General features: G+C 39.5%; 1 protein-coding gene across 4 annotated transcripts in view; it reads left to right on the forward strand.

Moving 5' to 3' along the window:
* The window catches only part of RGL1 (ral guanine nucleotide dissociation stimulator like 1), a 284890-nt gene that overhangs the window by 105955 nt on the left and 158394 nt on the right, over nucleotides 1-20541 (forward strand). Inside the window, exons 1-2 of one of the 4 annotated variants that reach the window (XM_069074408.1) lie at nucleotides 8709-8883; nucleotides 10370-10480. In XM_069074408.1, the coding sequence (XP_068930509.1) occupies nucleotides 8863-8883; nucleotides 10370-10480 (132 nt within the window). In that variant the 5' untranslated portion in view covers nucleotides 8709-8862. Of the gene's footprint in view, nucleotides 1-8708; nucleotides 8884-8941; nucleotides 9266-10369; nucleotides 10481-20541 lie in introns of those variants that run through there. The other 3 variants (XM_069074407.1, XM_069074410.1, XM_069074409.1) reach the window with 3 other exon arrangements.

A 20541-nucleotide genomic window follows, 5' to 3' on the forward strand; every position in this document is an offset into this window, starting at 1 on the left:
TCTCTCTCTCTCTCTCTCTCTCTCTCTCTCTCTCTCTCTCTCTGTCTTTCTTCTTCCCCTCCTCCCTGCATCTGCTCCTTCTGTAGGCTCCCACCCTCACCAAAAAACAACAAAAAAACCCTCCAAATGAAATCAGAATTACAGAAGCAAGCGACACCTAGCACCACTCCACTGCAGGAGGGGGGACTTGGCTTGAGACCTCAGTTGCCCAGACAGGAGACCTTTGCCTGGCTCCTCCCACCCACCCTCCCCTCAGATCCCACCCCCCGTTCTGTTTGTCAGTCCTGGGGAATGTGTCTGTCCCTGGCCCCCCTGTGTCACTGCCTGTCCTCTCCTGTCTGTGTCCATGGCTTATCTAGGCCCCCTTGAACCACTGCTCCCTTTCTTCCTGCCTCCTTCCCCCCTTCTCCACATCTGCTGGCAAATTAGAATTAATTAAAAATCACCTTAAGTATAGGTCTGCTGAACCATCCACTTATGTAAAGCAAGAACTGTCTGTACTGGAGACCTGTCATGCCGACATTTAATCATTAACAACTAACTGTTCTTTGAGTTCCACAATCCAATGAATACTAAACTCATCTGACTCTATAGTCTTATAATTGTCTAGTACCTCTCTCCATTTTCTCTATAAGATTAATATGAGATATTTTTATCCAAAGCTTTCCTAAGATCTAAAAACTGTATCGACATCATTCCTCTCATCTACCAGTTTAGTCATCCTATCCAAAAAGAGAATTGGGTTAGTTTGGCATGCTCTGAAGCCAGGGTGGCTCTTTGTAATCATAGCTGCTCTTTCTAGGTTTTCACCAACCATCTCTTTTTATTAATCCCTTGGAAAATTTTCTTAGGAATCAAAGTCAAGCTTATTGGCCTGTAGTATATAGACTCTCTTCTCTTTCCTTTTTTTGAAAACTAGAAAAACTTTTGTTTTTCTTTAGTCCTCTGCTTTCCATGATCTTTTCCATGTCACCAGTAGTGGCTTAGCACTCATTTCTGCTGTTCTTTTAGCACCGATAGATGTGGTTCATCTACACCAGGGGAATTTTTAAAGACACGAGGATGATTGGCAGGTGAAGAGATACTTTTTTGTTCTTCATCTCTTAACACTCAGAAGCTTTCCTTCCCAATCCTGGAAAAAACCTTACTGTTAAAAAAGAATGCCCCTAAGTTTCTGGAAGTGCCGCCCCAAACCGAGGACTTTTCTGATACCCCCAACCCCCACCTAGTTAGTTCTTCCCTAACTGCCTGTAAAGCCAAGCACAAGCAGTTTCAAGGTTCTGATTACAAGCATAGTAAACTCTACATTTATTCAGTGACAGATTAAGGCAAAACATTCACAGAAAAGAGAAAATCAAAATACAGAGTAACTCAATCATTTAGTAAGTCCTCAATTGGAGATTAGTTTCCAATCATAAAGTACATTCATTTGGTCAATCATAAAGTACAAAGGTCAAAAATTTTCCATCCCTGGATCACAACTGAATTACAATAACATCAGTCACCACCAAGCAACCTCTCAAGGGGAAGTGTAAAGCACAAAAGCCATCCTCCCCTAGGTCAGAACTAGGTTACAATATCATCACAGCATTCAATACCAAAGGAGAGGTCTTTTCTTCATCTTAACCTGAGGCAAATTCTCAGCAGTTTCTGTTCCTGGGAAGACAAAGCTTAACAAAGCCACAATAAAAAACATACACATTGCCACTGTCTTCATCAATTTACTCTCTGCCTGTGAAATCCACCTAGACCCAACAACAAGGTCTAAGGAATCAGCACAAATCATCAGTACAATCCCAGGACCCCTGAAAACATCAACAAGACCCTCCTCCAGGATTTCTGCAAACATACAACAAGAAAATCCTCTTTCAGGGCTTCTGAACCAACAGCAATTTCCCAGAACTTCTGCAACAACATCAGTGTCCTTCATCAGTAGACGAATCTGACAAAGTAACATCAAAACAGATAGACAAAGTACTGGCACCACAGTAATGCTTCCTCCCAGTTCTCCTTTCTCATTTCTCAGGAGTTCTCAATTCTCAGTTCATTCCTCACTTCTCATTTCTCTCTTTCCAGCATTGGCAGCCCAGCCTCCAGATGCTGGCTCCCAGAAGTTCTGGCCTCTCTCAGCTTGGGCTTCTCCCTGTTATATCAACAAGTTCAAGGGACATGGGAGATCTTCAAATCTCATTACCATTACACTGTCTCTTTCCCCTTCCTCTCAAATGCCACCACTTTCCCTTACTTTGTATTTATTTTCCATTCATTTGTATACTCCTTCTTTCACCTTCTGAGAATTTGAGCTCCTTTAGGGTAAGCTTTATTTTTCTTTTGTGTCTAATGATTATTAGGCTTAATGTGCTTGATAATAATTAGTTCTTACCAAAAGCTTCTTGAAGTATCTCTCTTTGTATGTTCTCTTTCTGTTATCACTTGTATTCCTATGTTGAAAAATAAGTGACTGAACTCCAGAGAAGAATCAGGACCTCTCCTTCCTGACTTTTTAAAGAACAGAAAGAGGCCAAATGAGCAAGAAACACACATCAGTTTGAATTCTGCTCCATAAGGTTTCCACTTGCTGAATTTTATACCTTTCAGCCCACCAATGTTAATGATTATTCCACTACCACTTGGCACCCATTACTCCCTTCAGTTTTCCTATGGGAACAGAAAACAGTATCATTTTCAGCTGCTTTAGAATTTCCCCACCTGTCCCAAAACCCACTAGGCCCAATATCCTAAGCAGGTAGGATTCATTAAAGGCAGCAGAGTGGAGAAGGGTGAGAGAGGCAGGAGGAGCAAAGGGGAGCCCAGAGAGCTAGGCTAGACCTGGAAAAATGAGGGTGACACACTTCAACTCATATCCAGAAATTTTACTAGCCCCATCCCTTCTTCTCTCTCCAAATGATACTGCACATGCTCCAGACCTTCATTAGAGACACAATTCATTAGCATGCTATTACTACAGATCAACAGTCTGCTGTTCTTGCCCTTTGACTTATGACTTCCTGGCAGAGGCTGCCAGAGTCTGATGGGGCCTGCTGGGAAACTGAGGGATAGGAACAGGAATGTGAAGAGAGAGGAGGGTGTTGAGTATGACGCCCTAGTTAGGTCAGCTGAGGTAGGGAAGAGTTTCCTCTCTTGATTATTAAGGGGTTGGGGGGGGGGGTTATAGTGCCAGCGGGGCTAACTTAACCTGAAATTGCTAGAACAGCCAGTTGCTCCTGTGGTTAAGGCCAATAAGAAGCACAAAAGGCCTCCATTTGTATCCCATACCTGTTCAGTCTTTTGAGATTTTTCATTTCTGCTTCAAGGACCCACCAAGAAAATGTCAGTATTTTTTTTTCCTTTTTTCCCCCTATCCCTAGGGAGGGCAGAGAATGGGACTGTGTGACATTCAGATGACATTAGGGAACAAGAGTCAATCCATATATTAAATATCAGTAAAGTTTAATTTTTCTTATTTTGTAAGATTAAAAAAAAATAAAGTTTTAAAATTTTCTCTCTGCACTCCCCCCGGGGTGCATGTATCTCATTTTGGAGACCACCCCTCCCCATGCTCTCCAGCTTATCAGTACCTCCCTAATATCTGATGTCCAAATCTGTTGTCAGGAAGACTTGCATTCAAACCCAACCTGAGACACTTACTAGCTCTATAAGCCTTGGCAAATCATTTAACCTCTGTCTGTCTGTTTCCTCAGCTGTAAAAGGGTACCTACTTTTCAGGGTGGTTGTGAGAATCAGATGAGATAATATGTCTAACGCATTTTGCAAACCTTAAATGTAAATATAAATATAAATGTAAAGCTATTATTATGATTATGATTATTAAGTGATAACAGATTGACAGCCCAGGTGTGGTTCTGGTATCTACAAAATATTAAAAGAAGCAGATGGAGACCGCCAGAATGTTGGGTGAATCCTCTGCGGAAGATTTATGAGGAGAAAAGACAATGAAGAGCATCATCTCTGGCCTCGGTTTCTGCTACACCCACTCAGTTGCTTGGCTCTCATTACCCCTCACATGGACTACTGACTACTGCTCCCTCTGTGGTACTCTGATTCCCTCAGGGATTCAATGTATCAACCAGAAAGTACTAAGTATCTATTGTGTGCTAGGTACTAAATGTTAAAGCAAAAATGAAATAGTCTTTGCCCACAAGAAGCTTACATTCTATGGAGAGAGAATATAGTGCTATGTACCCATTTAAATATACCAAAAGGGAATGCAGAATTACAACTACAGCTTAGAATATACCAAAGAATATACAAGATAAAACAAGTTTTTCAAATTCAGTCCAACCAAAAGAGAATGAGCTCTCCCAAGGGAAGTCCACTCTCAAAAACCTTTTTTTTTTTTTTTGACTTGCATGCCTAGAGGTTAAGAAGCAGGAAGGCTCTGGCTTCCTATACAAATGTGAGACTCCTAGGTCTTCCAGTAGCCATTCAAAAGTACAAACCTTGCCTCTCTTGAGGTTTTCTCTACAAGAGTCTTTGCAACCTAAGCCTTTTACTTAGATACACATTATCTTGCTCACCCAATTAGGAGTAACATCTCCATATAAATACAGAGTTGTCCCACTCCCACTTCAGCTGGAGAAGTGGGTATTACAAAGGAGACTTTATACTCCACCATTGAATCATCCAGCTTTTGTTTAAAGCCCTCTGGTTCAATTCATTAAACATTTGTTAAGTGCCTACTGCGGCCAGGCAATGTGCTAAATGCTGGGGATACAAAAAGAGGAAAAAGACAGTTCCTGCCCTCAGAGAGCTTACAACCTAATGGAAGAAAGAACAAACAAACAAAAAATATACAAAGCAAGCAAGAAACAGGATAAATAGGAAATAATTAAAAGAGGGAAAGCACTGTAATTAAGAGGGTTAGGGAAGGCTTCCTATAGAAAAAGGTGAACTTTTGGTTGATACTTAAAAGAAGCCAGGGAGGTAGGTATGGAAAGTATTCCAGACATGGGGGAGAAACAGAAAAAATGCCTACAGCTGAGAGATGGCCAGTCTTGTTTGTGGAATAGCCAGAAGGCTAGTGCACTGGATAGAAAAATACATTTTGGGGAGTAAGGTGTAAGACACCTGGAAGGTAGGAGAGGTCTAGGTTACAAAGGGCTTTGAAAGCAGAACAGAGCATTTTGTATTGGCCAGTGGGAGTAGGGAACTGAGATGGTCAGACTTGTGGGGAAGCTTCTGAGGGAACCCATTCCTCTTGTAATTGTTTTTTTCTCAACTTAAGCTTCAATTTGCCACTTTGCAGCCTTTAATTACTTCCATCTTTGCCAAGTAAAATAAATTTACTCCTTCTGTGCAATAGGTATAGTGAGTAGATCTGTGATTTTATTAATTTAGGGAATGCCTGGATCAGGAAACTCTACCAAAGCAAATTGGCACCTTCTCTGCAACGTATAGCCTTAAAATGAGCTGTGAGCCCAGAGAGTTTAAATGCTTTCTTCAGGGTCACTCAGCCAATCACATCTGAATTGCTCCAGTTTGGACCCTTATCACCTCTTACCTGGACTACTGCAGTAACTTCTTTATTGGTTTCTATGTATCCAGTCTTTCTCCTCTCCAGTCTAGGCTTCACTGACTGTCAAATGAACATTTCTAAAGTTTTGACTTCTTCTTAATAAACTCTAGTGGTTTCTTGTCTCTAGGATAAAATATAAACTCCTCTGTTTGGCATTTCACAACCTGACTCTAACCTCCCTTTCTAAACTCATTATACATTATTCCCTTTCATCTATTTTATGATCCAGTCAAACTGGCCTTCTTGCAGTTCCTGCCATATGCTTTTCTATCCCAGGTCTCTGTGGGCCTTTGTAAAGATAGTGCTCTCTACCTGGAATTCTCTTCCTCCTTACCTTGGCCTCTGGGAACCCTTAGCTCAAGTGTCATTTCCTTTAAGAGGCCTTTCCTGATTTCCTCCAGTTGTTCATCATCACACTTCTACCCCCTCATTGGTTCTTTGTTGATATCTTTCTCCTCCTGTAGAATTTAAATTCTTTAAAGGCTGATTTTGTCTTTGTATCCCTAACACAATGCCTGGCACATAATAGGCACTTTAAAATAATCATTGATTGAATGATTGAGTACAATTACGTATTGATTGAGTACAATTATACATTTTATATAAGCCAGATTTTAGGGGGGGAATGTGGTCTATATTAAGACCAATACAATAAGTGACCACATAGTCTTCCTCAGGATAGGCCCAGCTTCCTGATCTGCTCATTAACTTTTAGGCACACACTCAGAAATTATAAGGCATGTTATAGAAACAGATCAATGAAATAGTTGTTTAAAACCAATCTCTGGAATTCTATGGAGAAAAAATGATTTAAAAAATGACCAAGATGTTATGTATCCATAGCTTTTCCAAATGGTTCTGGTGCTACATGGTAAGCTACTTGGATCTGTGCATAGAATACTACTAGACTTCATTTCAACCAACTCTTTGTGACCCCATTTGGGGTTTTCTTGGCAAAAATCCAGGAGTAGTTTGCCATTTCTTTCTCTGGTTCATTTTACAGATGAGAAAACTGAGGCAAACAGGGCTTAAGTGACTTTCCCAGGGTCACAGAACTAGTAAATGTTTGGGGCCAGATATAAACTAAGGAAGACTCACTTTCCTAGTCCCAGAACCAGCACTCTATCCACTTCACCACCAAGCTGCCCCTGGAAGACCTGGGTTCAAATCCCATTTCAGAGCCTTCCTTGTTGTGTGACTTAGAGCTAGTTACTTCACTTCATCAGCAAAATGGGGCTAGATACAACAGCAGGGCACCACTCACAGTGTTGTTGTGAGAACTAACTTATAATTCCTAATTTAGACAAGCATATGTGTAATGTGGGAGAGCTAACAATGATGAATGAATTATTCGAATGGAGAGTGAGGAAGCTAAGGGAGTTCTAAGTCTGTGTAGTAAAGGACCATAGAAGTCATCAGACTTCCTCTTCAGAAAGGTTTTCCCAGGCTTGGCATCCCTGCTTTCATAGAATTATAAGATTTGGAACTGGAGGGGGCCTTTGACACCAGCACTGTGAGGTGGCCAGAACTATCAGGTATCACTGAAGTGGCAATTGTTCACCATCACCGTGGTCTCTTCTCTTCTCCCTGTCTACCTTACCCACTCCCAAGTGAGGTAAGGAATGGTCTAAAATTCAGTTTCTACCCTGATTTATGTAGTTTATGTGAGGGAGGTATTTAGTAGCAGCCTAGTATAGCAAAGAGAAGCCTGGGTTTCTATCCTGACTGCTGCTAATTCCTGGGGATCTTGGACTAGGCATTTGACATGTTTTCATCCGTAACTTAAGGATGATGCCATCTCTTATTCTAGGAGGGGTGGGTACTGTGAGGATCAGATGAGGCAATGGCTGTACATGTGCATTATTTTTATAATTTTAAATTCTTATTATTTCCAATGAGTGAGGTTCTGGAGGGAACTGGGACTGGGTTGAAAGAAGGGTTAGTTTTAGGAATTCACAACACCTAAAGGAATAGCCGTTAGTAGGAGGTTTTTGTTTTTAAAGTGAATTTAAGCTGATTTAAAGACAGATAACCCAGATGGGATGAAGACCAGAAGTTTGGAAAGTTGGTTTATAGGGTACATGTGACAAGTATGAATTGTGGCCCATAAAGTTAGGACCTGGACCTGTGATTTCATTGGAATAGAGACCTCCTGGGTAAGGAAATTCCTAACCATGCAGGCCAGAACTTCCCTCTCAACTTGGAGTAGTCTTCGAGAATTGCCTAGAATACTGAGAGGGTAAGTCCAGGGTCCCATTGCCAAGAACTTGAAGCCAGAAAATCCAAGTCTTCCTCTATACTGCCTCTTTCTCTGGTTCATACTATTTATAATCATTTGGGTGGCATTGTAAAGTGGAAAACATACTGGATTTGGAATCAGAGAATCTGAGTTCAAATTTTGACACTGTTGTTGGCTACCTGTGTGACTTTAGGCAAATCATTTAACTTCTCTGGACCTCAGGTTCCTCATCTGTAAAATGAGTTAGACATAAAATCTAACTCTTCTGAAGTCTCTTCTAATACTAGATCTATGCCTCTCTATGACTTTTATTGTTTCAATTAACTGAGGTTGAGGGGCAGGGAAAGTAATAATCTTTTGGGCTGACAGCTGATCTGTCCATTATGATAATGATCAGTTCAGCCATTTCTTCCACAGAAAGGTTTTCTGTGCAGTTATTGACACTATGGTGTTACAGTAAAGAAAATGCAACAGATGGTGACTTAATCACAAAGCATCTCAGCACCTCGAGGGCCACTGGCAAGCTTCCTTTCCACAGTTTGTCACCTTGCTTCTTCCTCCTTGCCTCTATCCCTACAGACTCCTCCCTCCCCCAGTCAGTTACCAGTGTGAATGGACATGGTCATTTTGGGATGGCAGGAAGATGTCCTGGGCTGCTTCCTGCATTGACTGATACAGGACAAGGCATAGCTTTTGGCAGTCACTAAGAGAATACCAATTTGTTTTCTCTTTTTCCCCCCATGAAGAAAAGCCTCCTGGCTCCTGTTCTAGCTACTTTACATCGTTAAATGCTTCATTGGAGTCTCTCTGATTTAATTATTCATAGAAGTCTACACAGGCAGATAATAGAACTTTTACTAATCCTCCTCCCCATTCACCACTCCCCCTCTCTTTGTCTCTTTTAGTCAAGGGAGGGGAAAAACACGGACACACACGCACACACACACACACACACAGACACATACACACACTTCTATTTTGGCACCTGGTGACCATCGGGAACCCAGATAAACTTCAGAGGTCTGTTTTGGTGAGATAGCCTTTGGAAGGTTCGGAAGCTGGAGAAACTGTCTCATCGGGACTTTGTATGGAATTTAAGAAAGGGAGAGTAAGTTCCTAAGCATAAACAGGAAAACCTTACATCACAAAGTGGCGTGGGGAGGAGTCTTTCTCTGCTCTCTCGCTCCCTCTCCTAGCTCAGTTCTTTGTAGTCATGAATTGACTGCAGCAGAATCGAGCAGGAGAGAAGGGGGGCAGAGAGCAGTGGGAGCAGCAGCGTGTGTGTGTGTGTGTGTGTGTGTGTGTGTGTGTGTGTGTATGTGTGTGTGTGTGTACGTCTGCCTGCCTGCCTGCCAGGGGGAAAGTCTGCAAGAAGGTTTGCAAGAAGAGGGGAAAAAAGAGCGACTTTTGCTTCCGAGCAGGATTCATCATGCAGCGTCCATGTACTGAAGACAAAACTGAGAATGAAATTGCTTTGGAAAGCTAAAATGGTAATTAGAACTTTTTGACGTCTCTAGAGACTTCTCTGGTGGGGAATCTCCTCCACCCCTGCCCCCCACCCCAGGCCCCCCACTTTTGATTTCCTCTAGGAGTTGTTTGGACTCTCTTGGAGTGAACCAAGCCATCCGATCCCTTATTTGCGTGCAGCTTCTCGGAGGGCTGTCGGCAGGAGAGCACCAGATTCTTGACTCCCAGAGTGTGTGCTCCCCTTAAATGATGCTTATCTCCCCAGAAATTGTCTCGTGTGTGTGTGTGTGTGTGTGTGTGTCTGTGTGTCTCTGTGTGTAATATGTGAAGGGAAACTTTTCAGAAAAGGAAAAGTTAGCGGCGTCTGGGTGAATCCAGGAGGTTTTTTGTTTTTCCTTTTTCCCCTTTTCTGCCTCTGGATTCTTTAATATGAAACTTGGGTTTAGTCGGGGACACAGCAAATCCGGGAATCATTTCAGAAAATGTTTTAGTTGCAAGTGCATGATGATGTGATGCCCTTTACTCACTTGCCAGACTATTTGATAGAAATAAACTTTCCAGCGCCTTTAACTTTTAAAAGTCCAAAATCTTAAAGGGACGTGGTGGAACACAGTAATTCCTTTTAAATGAAATGAAAGCTCTTAGCATTTATTCACTTGTTTGCTTTTGAGTTTAAATAAGTGAGACATTTTAAAAAGTACAATCTTCCAGTGACTTTTTCCTTTTATCTTGGGGGAGGGGGGCTAGTGGTGGTTGTATGTGTGAAAAAAAAAAGCTGGCTAATCCAGCCCAAGTCTCTTCAGGGGGAAAAAGTTTTTTTTTTTTTTTAAACTATTTAAAATATGTGAGTCTAGGAAAAATAACTAAATGGAAAAGTCCGGGTATCCTGATACCACAGAAAAAGGCAGCCTGCCAAGTAAATCTCAGCATTCCCTCTATCTCAATGTGCAGTGAGTTGCTCTGATAGATTTATTTTGAACAGCCCATCTTGCGCCTTGAGTGCTAAGGGAGACACAGTTGTAGGCAGCAAAGCAGCTGGATACGTTGTGGTTAGAGAGAGGAAGAAAAGCACTCTTTTTTTTCTCTCTCCCCTTTCTCTCTTTTTGTTTTTCTCCCTTCCCTGGCAGAGCTCGATTCAGGACTGGGGTGAAGAGGTAGAGGAAGGAGCTGTTTACCATGTTACCCTCAAAAGAGTCCAAATCCAACAGGCTGCCAATAAAGGAGCGCGATGGCTAGGGGTGAGTAACACTGTCCCAGTGGAAGCTGGAGAAGCATTGGGAACTGCTGCTGCCTGCTTGGAGTTCCAAGTCTCTGTCTTTCTGTGAATATAATTATTATTTAGCAAAGGCAGACTTTCCCATAGAAAGGAAACTGACAACAAACCAAGTTTTTTTTTTTTTTTTCCCTACTGGACTGCAGAAAACAGGTCTGGTTTTGTGCTTGGTGTTTTCAAAAGCTCCTTCCCTAGGCTTGTCAATAATTCAAAACCTCTTAGAACTCCCTTGAGATTGAAGGCAAACAGATTCTGGGTGGAGAACAGTGCCACAAAGTAACAAGGAAAGATAGTGAGGCTTGAAACAGGAGAGATAAGCAAACTTTGCCCACATAGCATCCCTCTGTCCTTACCCTGCCCTTCCCCCCACAATAGGATCCTCCCACCTTCCTCCTGTATTTTCAAGTACTGTACAGAGGGCCAAGAGAACAGACCATATCAAACCAGCTATCTTCAGTGAGTGACAGGCTTTCTGTAGGGATGGAAGCAAATACCTTTTCATTGCCTTCAAACTGCATATGTGGGGTGCTAGACTTTTAAGAAGTTTTTCTTTCCAAAATAAGTTTGTTTTCTCATTGAGACTCTAAAATATGTAGTAAGTCATGCCACTTCTGTTCAGTTTTATAACCAGAAATTATTTGGTTCATCTGGAATGGGGAGGAGGAGAAAAAGAGAGCGAGAGCGAGAGCAAGAGCGAGAGAGAGAGAGCGAGAGCGAGAGAGAGAGAGAGAGAGAGAGAGAGAGAGAGAGAGAGAGAGAGAGAGAGAGAGAGAGAGAGAGAGTCATCTCTTTAGTTAGTGAGAAAAGAAAGGGACCCTTGACCTGGGAGATACAAGCAAAATGATCATAGAGTAGAAAGGTGACAATATGAACTTGATGGAAGATTGAGTGGTAGGTTAAGTCCCCTGGAAGGAACAATGTGGATCCTGTGTAATTTTACCTCTTCATGTTCTTGATAATGCCTGATATTATCATAGGTTATAGGAAAGGACGCAAACAGTGATCATTTTGTTTCAACCCCCTAGTTTTATAGATAAACTAAGGACCAGAGAAAAGAGGTGACTTGCCAAAGTCATACAGATAGCATATGTCAGAGGTAAGGATAAAACTCATGTCTTCTGGCTCCAAATACAGTTTGCTTCCCACCATACCACACTAAATTCAAGACCTGTATTGTTTAAGTGTTAAATGTGTCCTTTATGTATTTCTGTATTCTTTGGTCTTTCAGGAAACCTCAGAATGTATTAAACAGTAATCAAGGGTGACCTGAAAAGTTTTGGGGGAAGAGAGAGCATATGAGGGAAGGGAGAGGAAACAAAAATTACTCAAGGCCTCCTGTTAGGAATAGGGGAACCATGTGACCTTGTTCCCCCTTTCCCTCCAAAAGCCCCACACATGGGGTTTAAAGAAGAACATCTAAGAATCATTTCCTCAGCTGTGTAACTGCTGACATTGATATTCTGTGCTTTTCCTCCTGCTTAAGTTTGGGACATCCCAAACACTACTTAAATTAGCGGTACCACCCCTTGGGTGCAATAAGGTATTTTATCAGTGAGCTCTTAAGCATTGGTCAGCAAGTCACTGAACTTATAGTAAATGGGATTTGGAGGTTTTTATCCATTTAATGGGTATTTAACTTGAGATGTCATTTAAAAATTAATTATGCCCCTCATCAGCGATTCTGACAGAAAAAGCAGAACTAGAATTTGGAGTAGTCATCATCTTATTGTTGGCTCTTCTATATTTTTTTAAACATGGTGTAGTTTGGTCACCCTGGTTATTTTGAAACGAATCATAACTACTGAATAATCACAACTGCCTTCAAAAAAGTCATTACATTTTCTGGTACAGGGTTATTCCTCTCTAATGACATTGTTCATCTTGCTTGGGTTGCACTTTTAGTTTTTAGCCAAATACAATAGCGGTAAATGACTGAATCATGTTGCAAGAGAGGAAAGGCTAACTAGGCATTCCTCCAAACATGCTTGGGGGTTTAAATAGCTCTCCTCCATCATTTATTATTACTTCCTACTCTGTCTATTGGTTCACCTTCTCCTCTCCAGTGGTCCTACATCTCTTACCTCTAATATTCCACATTGCCTGTGAACACACACACACAATTCAGAGTTCATCTACTTCTGGATGACAGTAGATTTTTGCCTAGAAGAGCAGGGGACAAAAAAAGTTTCCCACACTGATGGAAGAGAGTGTGCTTTCTCACTCATAATATCTGTATTTTATTGCTACCAGTGCTTAAAAGTTGTTTAGAGCTTTTACAAAATCTTGTGTTGGAAGACATCTCAGAGGTTATCCAGACTAACCTGTATCTGATCCCAAATTCCCTCTATAACATTCTTGACAAATGGTCATAGATATAGGATTTTGAGTTGTAAGGGATCTTAGATTATTTAGTCATTTTATAGATGAGTTAAACCATGACCCTAAGAGGTGAAACGAATTGAAAGAATGAATTAAAAAGCACTTATTAAGTGCTTATTATGTGCAAGGTATTGTGTTAAGAGATAAAAGGATTTTATTTTGGCTTTGGGGCTAAAAGTACAAAAGTGCTTCACAGCATATATCAGGAGTGGTGGCCAAGGAAGGAATCTTTTTTTTTTTAAATTTATTTTTAGTTTTCAACGTTCACTTTATAAAATTTTGAATTTAAAAAATTTCCCCCTCCTTCGCCTTCACCCTCCCCAAGACGGCTTGCAATCTCATATAGGCCATACATGTACAATTATATTAAACATATTTGTATTATATTAAATTATATTATTATAGTAAACATATTTCCACATTAGTCATGTTGTAAAGAAGAATTAGAACCAAAGGGAAAAACCACAAGAAAGAAAAAAAAAAGAGAAAAAGAGGGAAAAATAGTATGCTTCGATCTGCCTTCCGACTCCATAGTTCTATCTCTAGATATGAATAGCATTTTCCATCATGAGTCTTTTGAATTATTTTAGATCATTGCATTTCTGAGAACAGCTAAGTCTATCAAAGCTGGTCATCTCACAATGTTGCTGTTACTGTGTACAATGTTTTCTGAAGCAGGGATCTTTAGTTTGGGGAGATACAGGGATTGTGAGTGGAGCTATAAGGCAATTGAAACCATATCCTTTCTAGGAGCAATGATTGATGTTCCTAGAACAAGAAGTAAAAGGGAGTGAGTGAGGAACAGAGAGAGTAGGACAGATGGCAAGATACCCATGTAGACCTTGGTTTCCTGGTGGACTGTTGCTACATGGGATTTATCCAAAATCACACAGGTTGTAAAGAACAGAGTTGGAATTTAAACTTGGGTCCTCTGATTCCAAACCCAATGTCCTTCCTATTATATAGCACTGCCTTTAGTCTTCATAATATCTCAGAATCTGTTATCTTCTCTTCTCTTTGATGCTCCCAACACACTAATTCCCCGCTTTTTGAAGCTCTGCTTTAGTCTCGGGAAATTACAGATTTAACAAAATGTGGCCCAGCCAATTGGTTCATAGTAATCAGGCTTTAAAATTTTCTTTTCTTTTTCAGTTAAATGAAGTAATTTCTTGTGCACATCACCATTTCAAAATTCCTAAAAGAATCACTTTTAAAGTTAAATAGAAAGTGAGAGTAGGAGGAGAAACAAAGAAATGATAACCTAAGAGGGGTTTTTTTTGGAGGGGGCAATTGGGGTTAAGTGACTTGCATGGCTAGTTTTTGTGTTGTGTCTGAGGCCAGATTTGAACTCAGGTCCTCCTGACTCCAGGGCCGGTGTTCTATTCACTTCACCACCTAGCCATCCCGTTAAGAGTTCTTAACATGGTTTTTATGAACTTAAATGTTTTTTTTTCATGATTATTTCAATGTAGGGTAACCTAAAAGTCTTAATGTACTTTTAAGCTATTAAAATTTAGTTTAAAACTGCAGACTTTTGTGACACTAATATAATCAGTTTCCTTAATAATTCTATCTATCTTATGCATTTAAAAAAACATTCTGAAAAGGAATCCATAGGCTTTATCAGATTGCCTAAGATATGTCCATGACACAAAAAATGTTAAGAACCCCCTATGACTGACTATAAAGGCAGTCACTGTTTCATTTTTTGTCTTTTTATCTCCTCTGGTTAATATAGTTCCTGGCACATTGTAGGTACTTAATAAGTGTTTGTTCATTGATTGAAGGGGATCTTGAAAAGAGGGAAAGTATGTTTATTAATTTATAAGTTCTTCAAGTGTTACATCTTATATTTCTTTTTTTATAGCATCAGGGCCTCTATCATTGGGAGGGCCATACACTAAATGTTTAAGAAATACTTCACGAATTGAAAAAGATTTCTGAAATGAAATATAGACAAGAAAACTAGACCCAGAAAGGAAGGGAATGCTAAGAACTTCTAAGAGGACACTTACACCGTCTCAGTTAAAAATGATGAGATACTTAGAATACAAATTACTATCACAAGAGTGGGTAGGAGCACTGATCAAAGGAAGATGATATCCACAAAGTGTTTTCTCATTTTTTTTTTTTTCTTGAGGTAAAAAAGCAAGTCCATCTCACCACCAAGTTGATGTGACAGTTTTCCTTTCAGTGTTTTGGATTTCAGATACCAGTTTTAATTACAAATTTGGGCACTTCATTGTGATTGGTAAAGAGACCCCTTTGGTGGAGGAATTCTCTTCATTCTTTTAAAAAAGTGATTTAAGTACAATGTTATATAGAAATTCAAAATTGTTCTGCTAAGTAGACCTACACTGTTATCCAAGCAGTGGGAATAACTGATCACCTTGTTTATTTGTTTGTACTCTACTCTCTCTACAGAAGTAGGATTCAATCTTAAGAAGGAAGATACAGAATGGTGTATACCCAGATGTCAAGTGTCTTGTTTAATCCAAAGACATATAGTTTTGTTTTGGGTTTTTAATGGGGTGTAGTGGAAGATCGCTGGATTTGAATTCTGAAGATCTGGGTTCTAGTCTCTACTTTACCACTTACTAGTTGCCTTACCTTAAGCAAGTCACTTCATATCTCTGAGACATAATTTCCTCAGCTGTAAAATGTGGGTGGTGATGCTTATACTGCCTCCCTCTTAGGGTTGTTGTGAAGAAAGCACTTTTTAAATGCACTTATTTCAATAGTAATATAAGTTGCTGCTATTATTATTTAAGTAATCGAACACTTCTGGGAATACAATGTTTGGTTGTAAAACTAACAGCAAAGGGAGATCAGACACTCCTGGCTTCCACAACCTGCACGTTGACAGCAAGGTTATATTGGGCAGTCTTTTTGGCTGAATTGTTGAAGCATTGACCCCATTTTTCACTTACAGAAAGATAATGGGGATTATTTTGCTCAGATATTGCCCCTGGAAAAAGAATGAGCCTGGCCATGAGCCAACAATTCTGTTGAGCCAGGTGGTATTTGGAAGAGGAAAGGATCAAAACTTTTGTGTGTATTTGTTGCCAGTATTGTTGGTATACCTACATTGTTCGTGTAGGTGGAAATAATTGAAGGAAACTTCACTGTCCTCAAGAGGATGGGAACTTGAACTATTATAGACAGAACTTTCCTTATTGTGAGTGTTAGATGGGGGGTTGAGAGGACATGACTTTTATGGATTATATTATCTGGCTACCTATCTTTGTTTTGGGTTTTTTTTTGTTTTTGTTTTTTTTTCTTTTTGGAGGGCAATTGGGGTTAAGTGACTTGCCCAAGGTCACATGGCTAGTAAGTGTGTCAAGTGTCTGAGACTGGATTTGAACTCAGGTCCTCCCAATTCCAGGGCCAGTACTCTATTCACTGTGCCACCTAGCCACCCCATGGCTACCTATTTTACTGGTGATTTCAGATAATCACAGATTCATGATCAGGCAAATTGCATGGAATTCTCAGGAAGGGCAGTTCAGAGTGAAGGTATTCCAAAGACATGATGGATGATGCTATGATAATCATCAGTGGGTTTGTCCAAACAAATATTTGACAGCTGGTGGACTTAAGTAAAGATTAGGAAATAGATAATGAGAAAGTCAAGAGAAACTATTATGGATCCTGGTGTTTGTGGTAAATGGGAGTCAAACTGAGAGCTAGTTTAGGTATAATTATGTACAGATCAGAGTAGAAAGGTAAAACAACCTTATTATGGCTGTGGCTTAGAGACCTTTGATTCTCAAAGGACAAAAATATCTATAGGCTCTTCATAACTGATACACAAAGAGAATAGAGATATTCTCTCTTTCGCAGGGGTTGGGAGAGGTATGGTGACTTTGATGGGAGTGAGGATACTGCTTAGAAATGTAACTTGTTTTAAGCAAACTCAATAGTGGAAATTCCTGATGCTTAGAGAAAATTGATCTGTGCTTGGTATTATGCAATGATCAATAACTTGAATAAAGGCTTATGTTTCATGAATATCCAACTGCAGCCAACAAAGCTAGGAGGGATAGTGAGCTCACTGGATGACAAGAGTCAGGATCTTGATTAGCTAAAACATAAAATGTAATAGGAATAAATGTAAACCCTTACACTTGGATTAAAAAAAAGTTTCACTAGAAGATAGGATCAATCTAAGGTTTTTAGTGGATTGCAAGTTCATTAAGAATCAATAATGTGAGGGGCGGCCAGGTGGCTCAGCGAGTAAGAGCACCGGCTCCAGTGTCGGGATGACCTGGATCAAAAAATCCGGGCTCGGATGCTCAGCACCACACCCAGAAATAATAACTGGCCGTGTACCCTTGAGCAAGTTACTTAACCCCAACTGCTTTAAAAAAAAAAAAGAATCAATAATGTGATATGGTAGTTAAAAAAAAAACCGAACTAAAGTGATCTTAGGCTACATTAAGAGAGAATAGGGTGATAATATCTGTCTTTGTTAGACCCTATCTGGAATATTGTTTTCAGTTCAGTTCTGAGAACCATATTTCTTCAGAAGGAAGTTGATAAGCTGGACAGTGTCCAGAAGATAACAACAAGGATGATGAAGGACCTGGAGGTTGTGTTCTATGGGCATCACTTCAAGGAACTGTAGATATTTAGTACATTTGGAGAGCAAAAGACTTCGGAAACATGATAGCTGTTTTGAATATTTCAGGATTATGTAGAAGAGAGAATAAACTTGTGCCATAGAGAGGGCAGAACTAAAAGCAATAGGTAGAAATTGAAAAGAGGCAAATTTATACTTGATATAGTTTCTCCCAAATTATAGCTATATAAAAGCGAAATAAATTGCCTCTTTCAGTAGTGGGTTTCGATTCATTAAAAGTTTTCAAGAGAAGGCTTGATGACCATTGTTGGGGATATTGTAGAGTGGATTATTGTTCAGGTATGGATTGAACAAGATGGCCAATGTGGTCCCTACCAACTCTGAGATTCTTTAATTCTGTGATATGCTGAAATTGGATGGTGAATATTCACTTAAGTTCTACTGATTCTTTATTATATTTCCCTCAAATCTATTCCCTCCTTTTCATTCACATTGCTAACATCTTAATTAAAGTCCTCATCAACTCTCCACTGGACTATTCTAATAGACTCTTGAACTCTATCTTTCACGCAGGTGACGACATTACTTTCCTATTTCCTACGTGGCCCATCATGTTACACCTCCCTTCCTTTCACTCAAAAATCATCAGTGGCTTACTATTATCTATAAAATAAAATATAGTCACCTTAGCCAGATATTTAAGGTCCTCTACAATCTGGTTCCAACCTACCTTTGCAGCCTTATTTCATCATGCTCCTATTCATATACTTCATATTCCAGCCAAACTGGACTAATAATCATTTCTGAATCTAGCTCTGTGTTCTTCTGTTTCTGTGAATATCCATAGGCTATCCTTTATGTCTGGAATATACATCCTCTTCCTTCAAGACCCAACTAGAGTGCCATCACCTACATAAAAGCTTCTTTGATTTCTCCCTTCCCTACCTCCAGCTTGAAGTGATATATTTAAATTTTCTGTGAGCAAGTTGTAACTCTCTTTTGTTCCATCACAATATGTTCTTGTGGTGAGAGGGCTGAACTTGCAGTCAAGAAAACCTGGACCATAATGGTGATGATGATGATGGTGAAGATGATGTTTCATCTTTCTATTCCCAGCACATAGCACACTACTTTGCACATACTGTATGCTTAGTAAATGTTTAAATTAGCTAAATTTACAAAAAATATTCTTAGATTTTATGAAATAGTTATAGACTTCCTTTAAATAGTGACTTTTAGAATAGAGAAAGTCATTTCTTTCTATATATATGTTTTTGCTTTTTTTGGAGGGGGGAGGGCAGGGCAAGTGGGGTTGAGTTGCCCAAGGTCACCCAACTAGTAAGTGTTAAGTGGCTGAGTTCGCATTTGAACTCAGGTCCTCCTGACTCTATGGCCGGTGCTCTATTCACTGTGTCACCTAGCCACCCTAAGTCATTTATTTCTTAATACTTTTCTAGTACTAGGTTCAAAGCGAGGTTTGATAAGTATTACAATTATTTTTTATTGGAATGCCTGTTAGTTAGACTTAAGTATAGCAAAAGAAGGAGCTGAGGAAACATTAGTTTGCAGTTTGTCATTATTTTGTTAATTTAAGAAAACAGGTACTTGTGATTAGTAAGTATGTTTTATTTAGTAAGTATGCTTTATTTAGCCTTAGTAAACCAAGTTTCACAATGTGTTTTTTAATAGATTGTAGATCCATTGAAATAGCATGCCCCTCATCCTTAAAAACAGATTTAGAAAGAAATTATTACTATGATGGGTTAGCTTATAAACTATGAAGGAAATATGGATAGTATGTATTCTCTGAGACATAGCTATTATGTTGAGGTTGTTACTGCCTTCATAACTTTTCCGAAATTTGTATATAAAGCGTATGTAACATAAAGTTGAGAACATTTACTTTAGCCATACAAATCTAGATCACACCTATCTGACTTCAAAATATCACTAAATGTCTACTCCCAGCAAATATACTGCAATATAAATAAAAGACATGTTAGCTTCTTATAATATACCCTTTGTTAAACCTATGGAATGATCTGAATGTTTATCCTCTGATGACCAACCTAGCAAAGTTAAGAGAAGCACTTTACCAGAGGCTTGACCAGCACATGACAGTTATTTTTTTTAGCTACTTTAACCAGTGAGGGACACATGCCAGGATATGGAGGGAATTTGACCTGCATTTGTAGAGGGGACACTCACACTGGTGAAATCATGTATCTCTTGATTTATTAGATTACTTGTTGTCTTATTTTTGTGGAATTGAAGGCAAGACAAATTAGTCTTTCGAAGCTTTAACTACAGGAAAGAAAGAGGAATAGGGTAAGCTGTTTTCACTTCTACTTTCACTCTTGCCTATAATTTGCCAGGGTTCTTTTCTTGTTAGTTTTCTTTTCTTCTTATTCATGTGCCTTGTTGGTGCCTTCATTTTATATGACTCCTAAATCACCAGAATCACATCAGTATGTATGTTCATGCATGCATAATATAAATAAAATAGTATCATTGTATGATAAAGCTCTACTTTCCATTCAACAAGCATTTATTAAACACCTACTATGTGAAAATGCACTTTGCTAGGTGTTTGGGATATATAACTACAGTCCCTGCTTTCAAGAAGCTTACATTCTAGTGGGAAGATGTGGGATCTAAACAGATAAATAAATACAAAGTGCATAAAAGATAAAGAATTACAAAGTAATTTGGGAAGGAGAGCATGCACTAACAATGGGTGATAGATATCACAACAGGCCTTGTATGGGAGGTGGCCCTATTGCTGAGCCTTAAGGGAGCTTAAAGAGTCCTAAAAAGACAGAAGTGATATGGGAAACATCCCATATTTCCTTCCATGACAGACTCTTTTGGGGTCAGGGGTATTCTAGAAAAAGAGATAAAAAAAAAACCTGATTAAATGTTTGAAAATAATAGGTACATCTCCAATTTTCTTTCTTTCTTTTTTTTGCTTTTTGGAGGGAGAAGGCAGAGCAATTGGGGTTAAGTGACTTGTCCAAGGTTACATGGCTAGTACAAGTATCTGAGGCTGAATTTAAACTCAGGTC

Source organism: Petaurus breviceps, unplaced genomic scaffold (assembly GCF_028583685.1).
Source record: "Petaurus breviceps papuanus isolate PSGF00001 unplaced genomic scaffold, PetGlider_PUasm1.0 90895, whole genome shotgun sequence".
Classification (NCBI taxonomy): domain Eukaryota; kingdom Metazoa; phylum Chordata; class Mammalia; order Diprotodontia; family Petauridae; genus Petaurus; species Petaurus breviceps.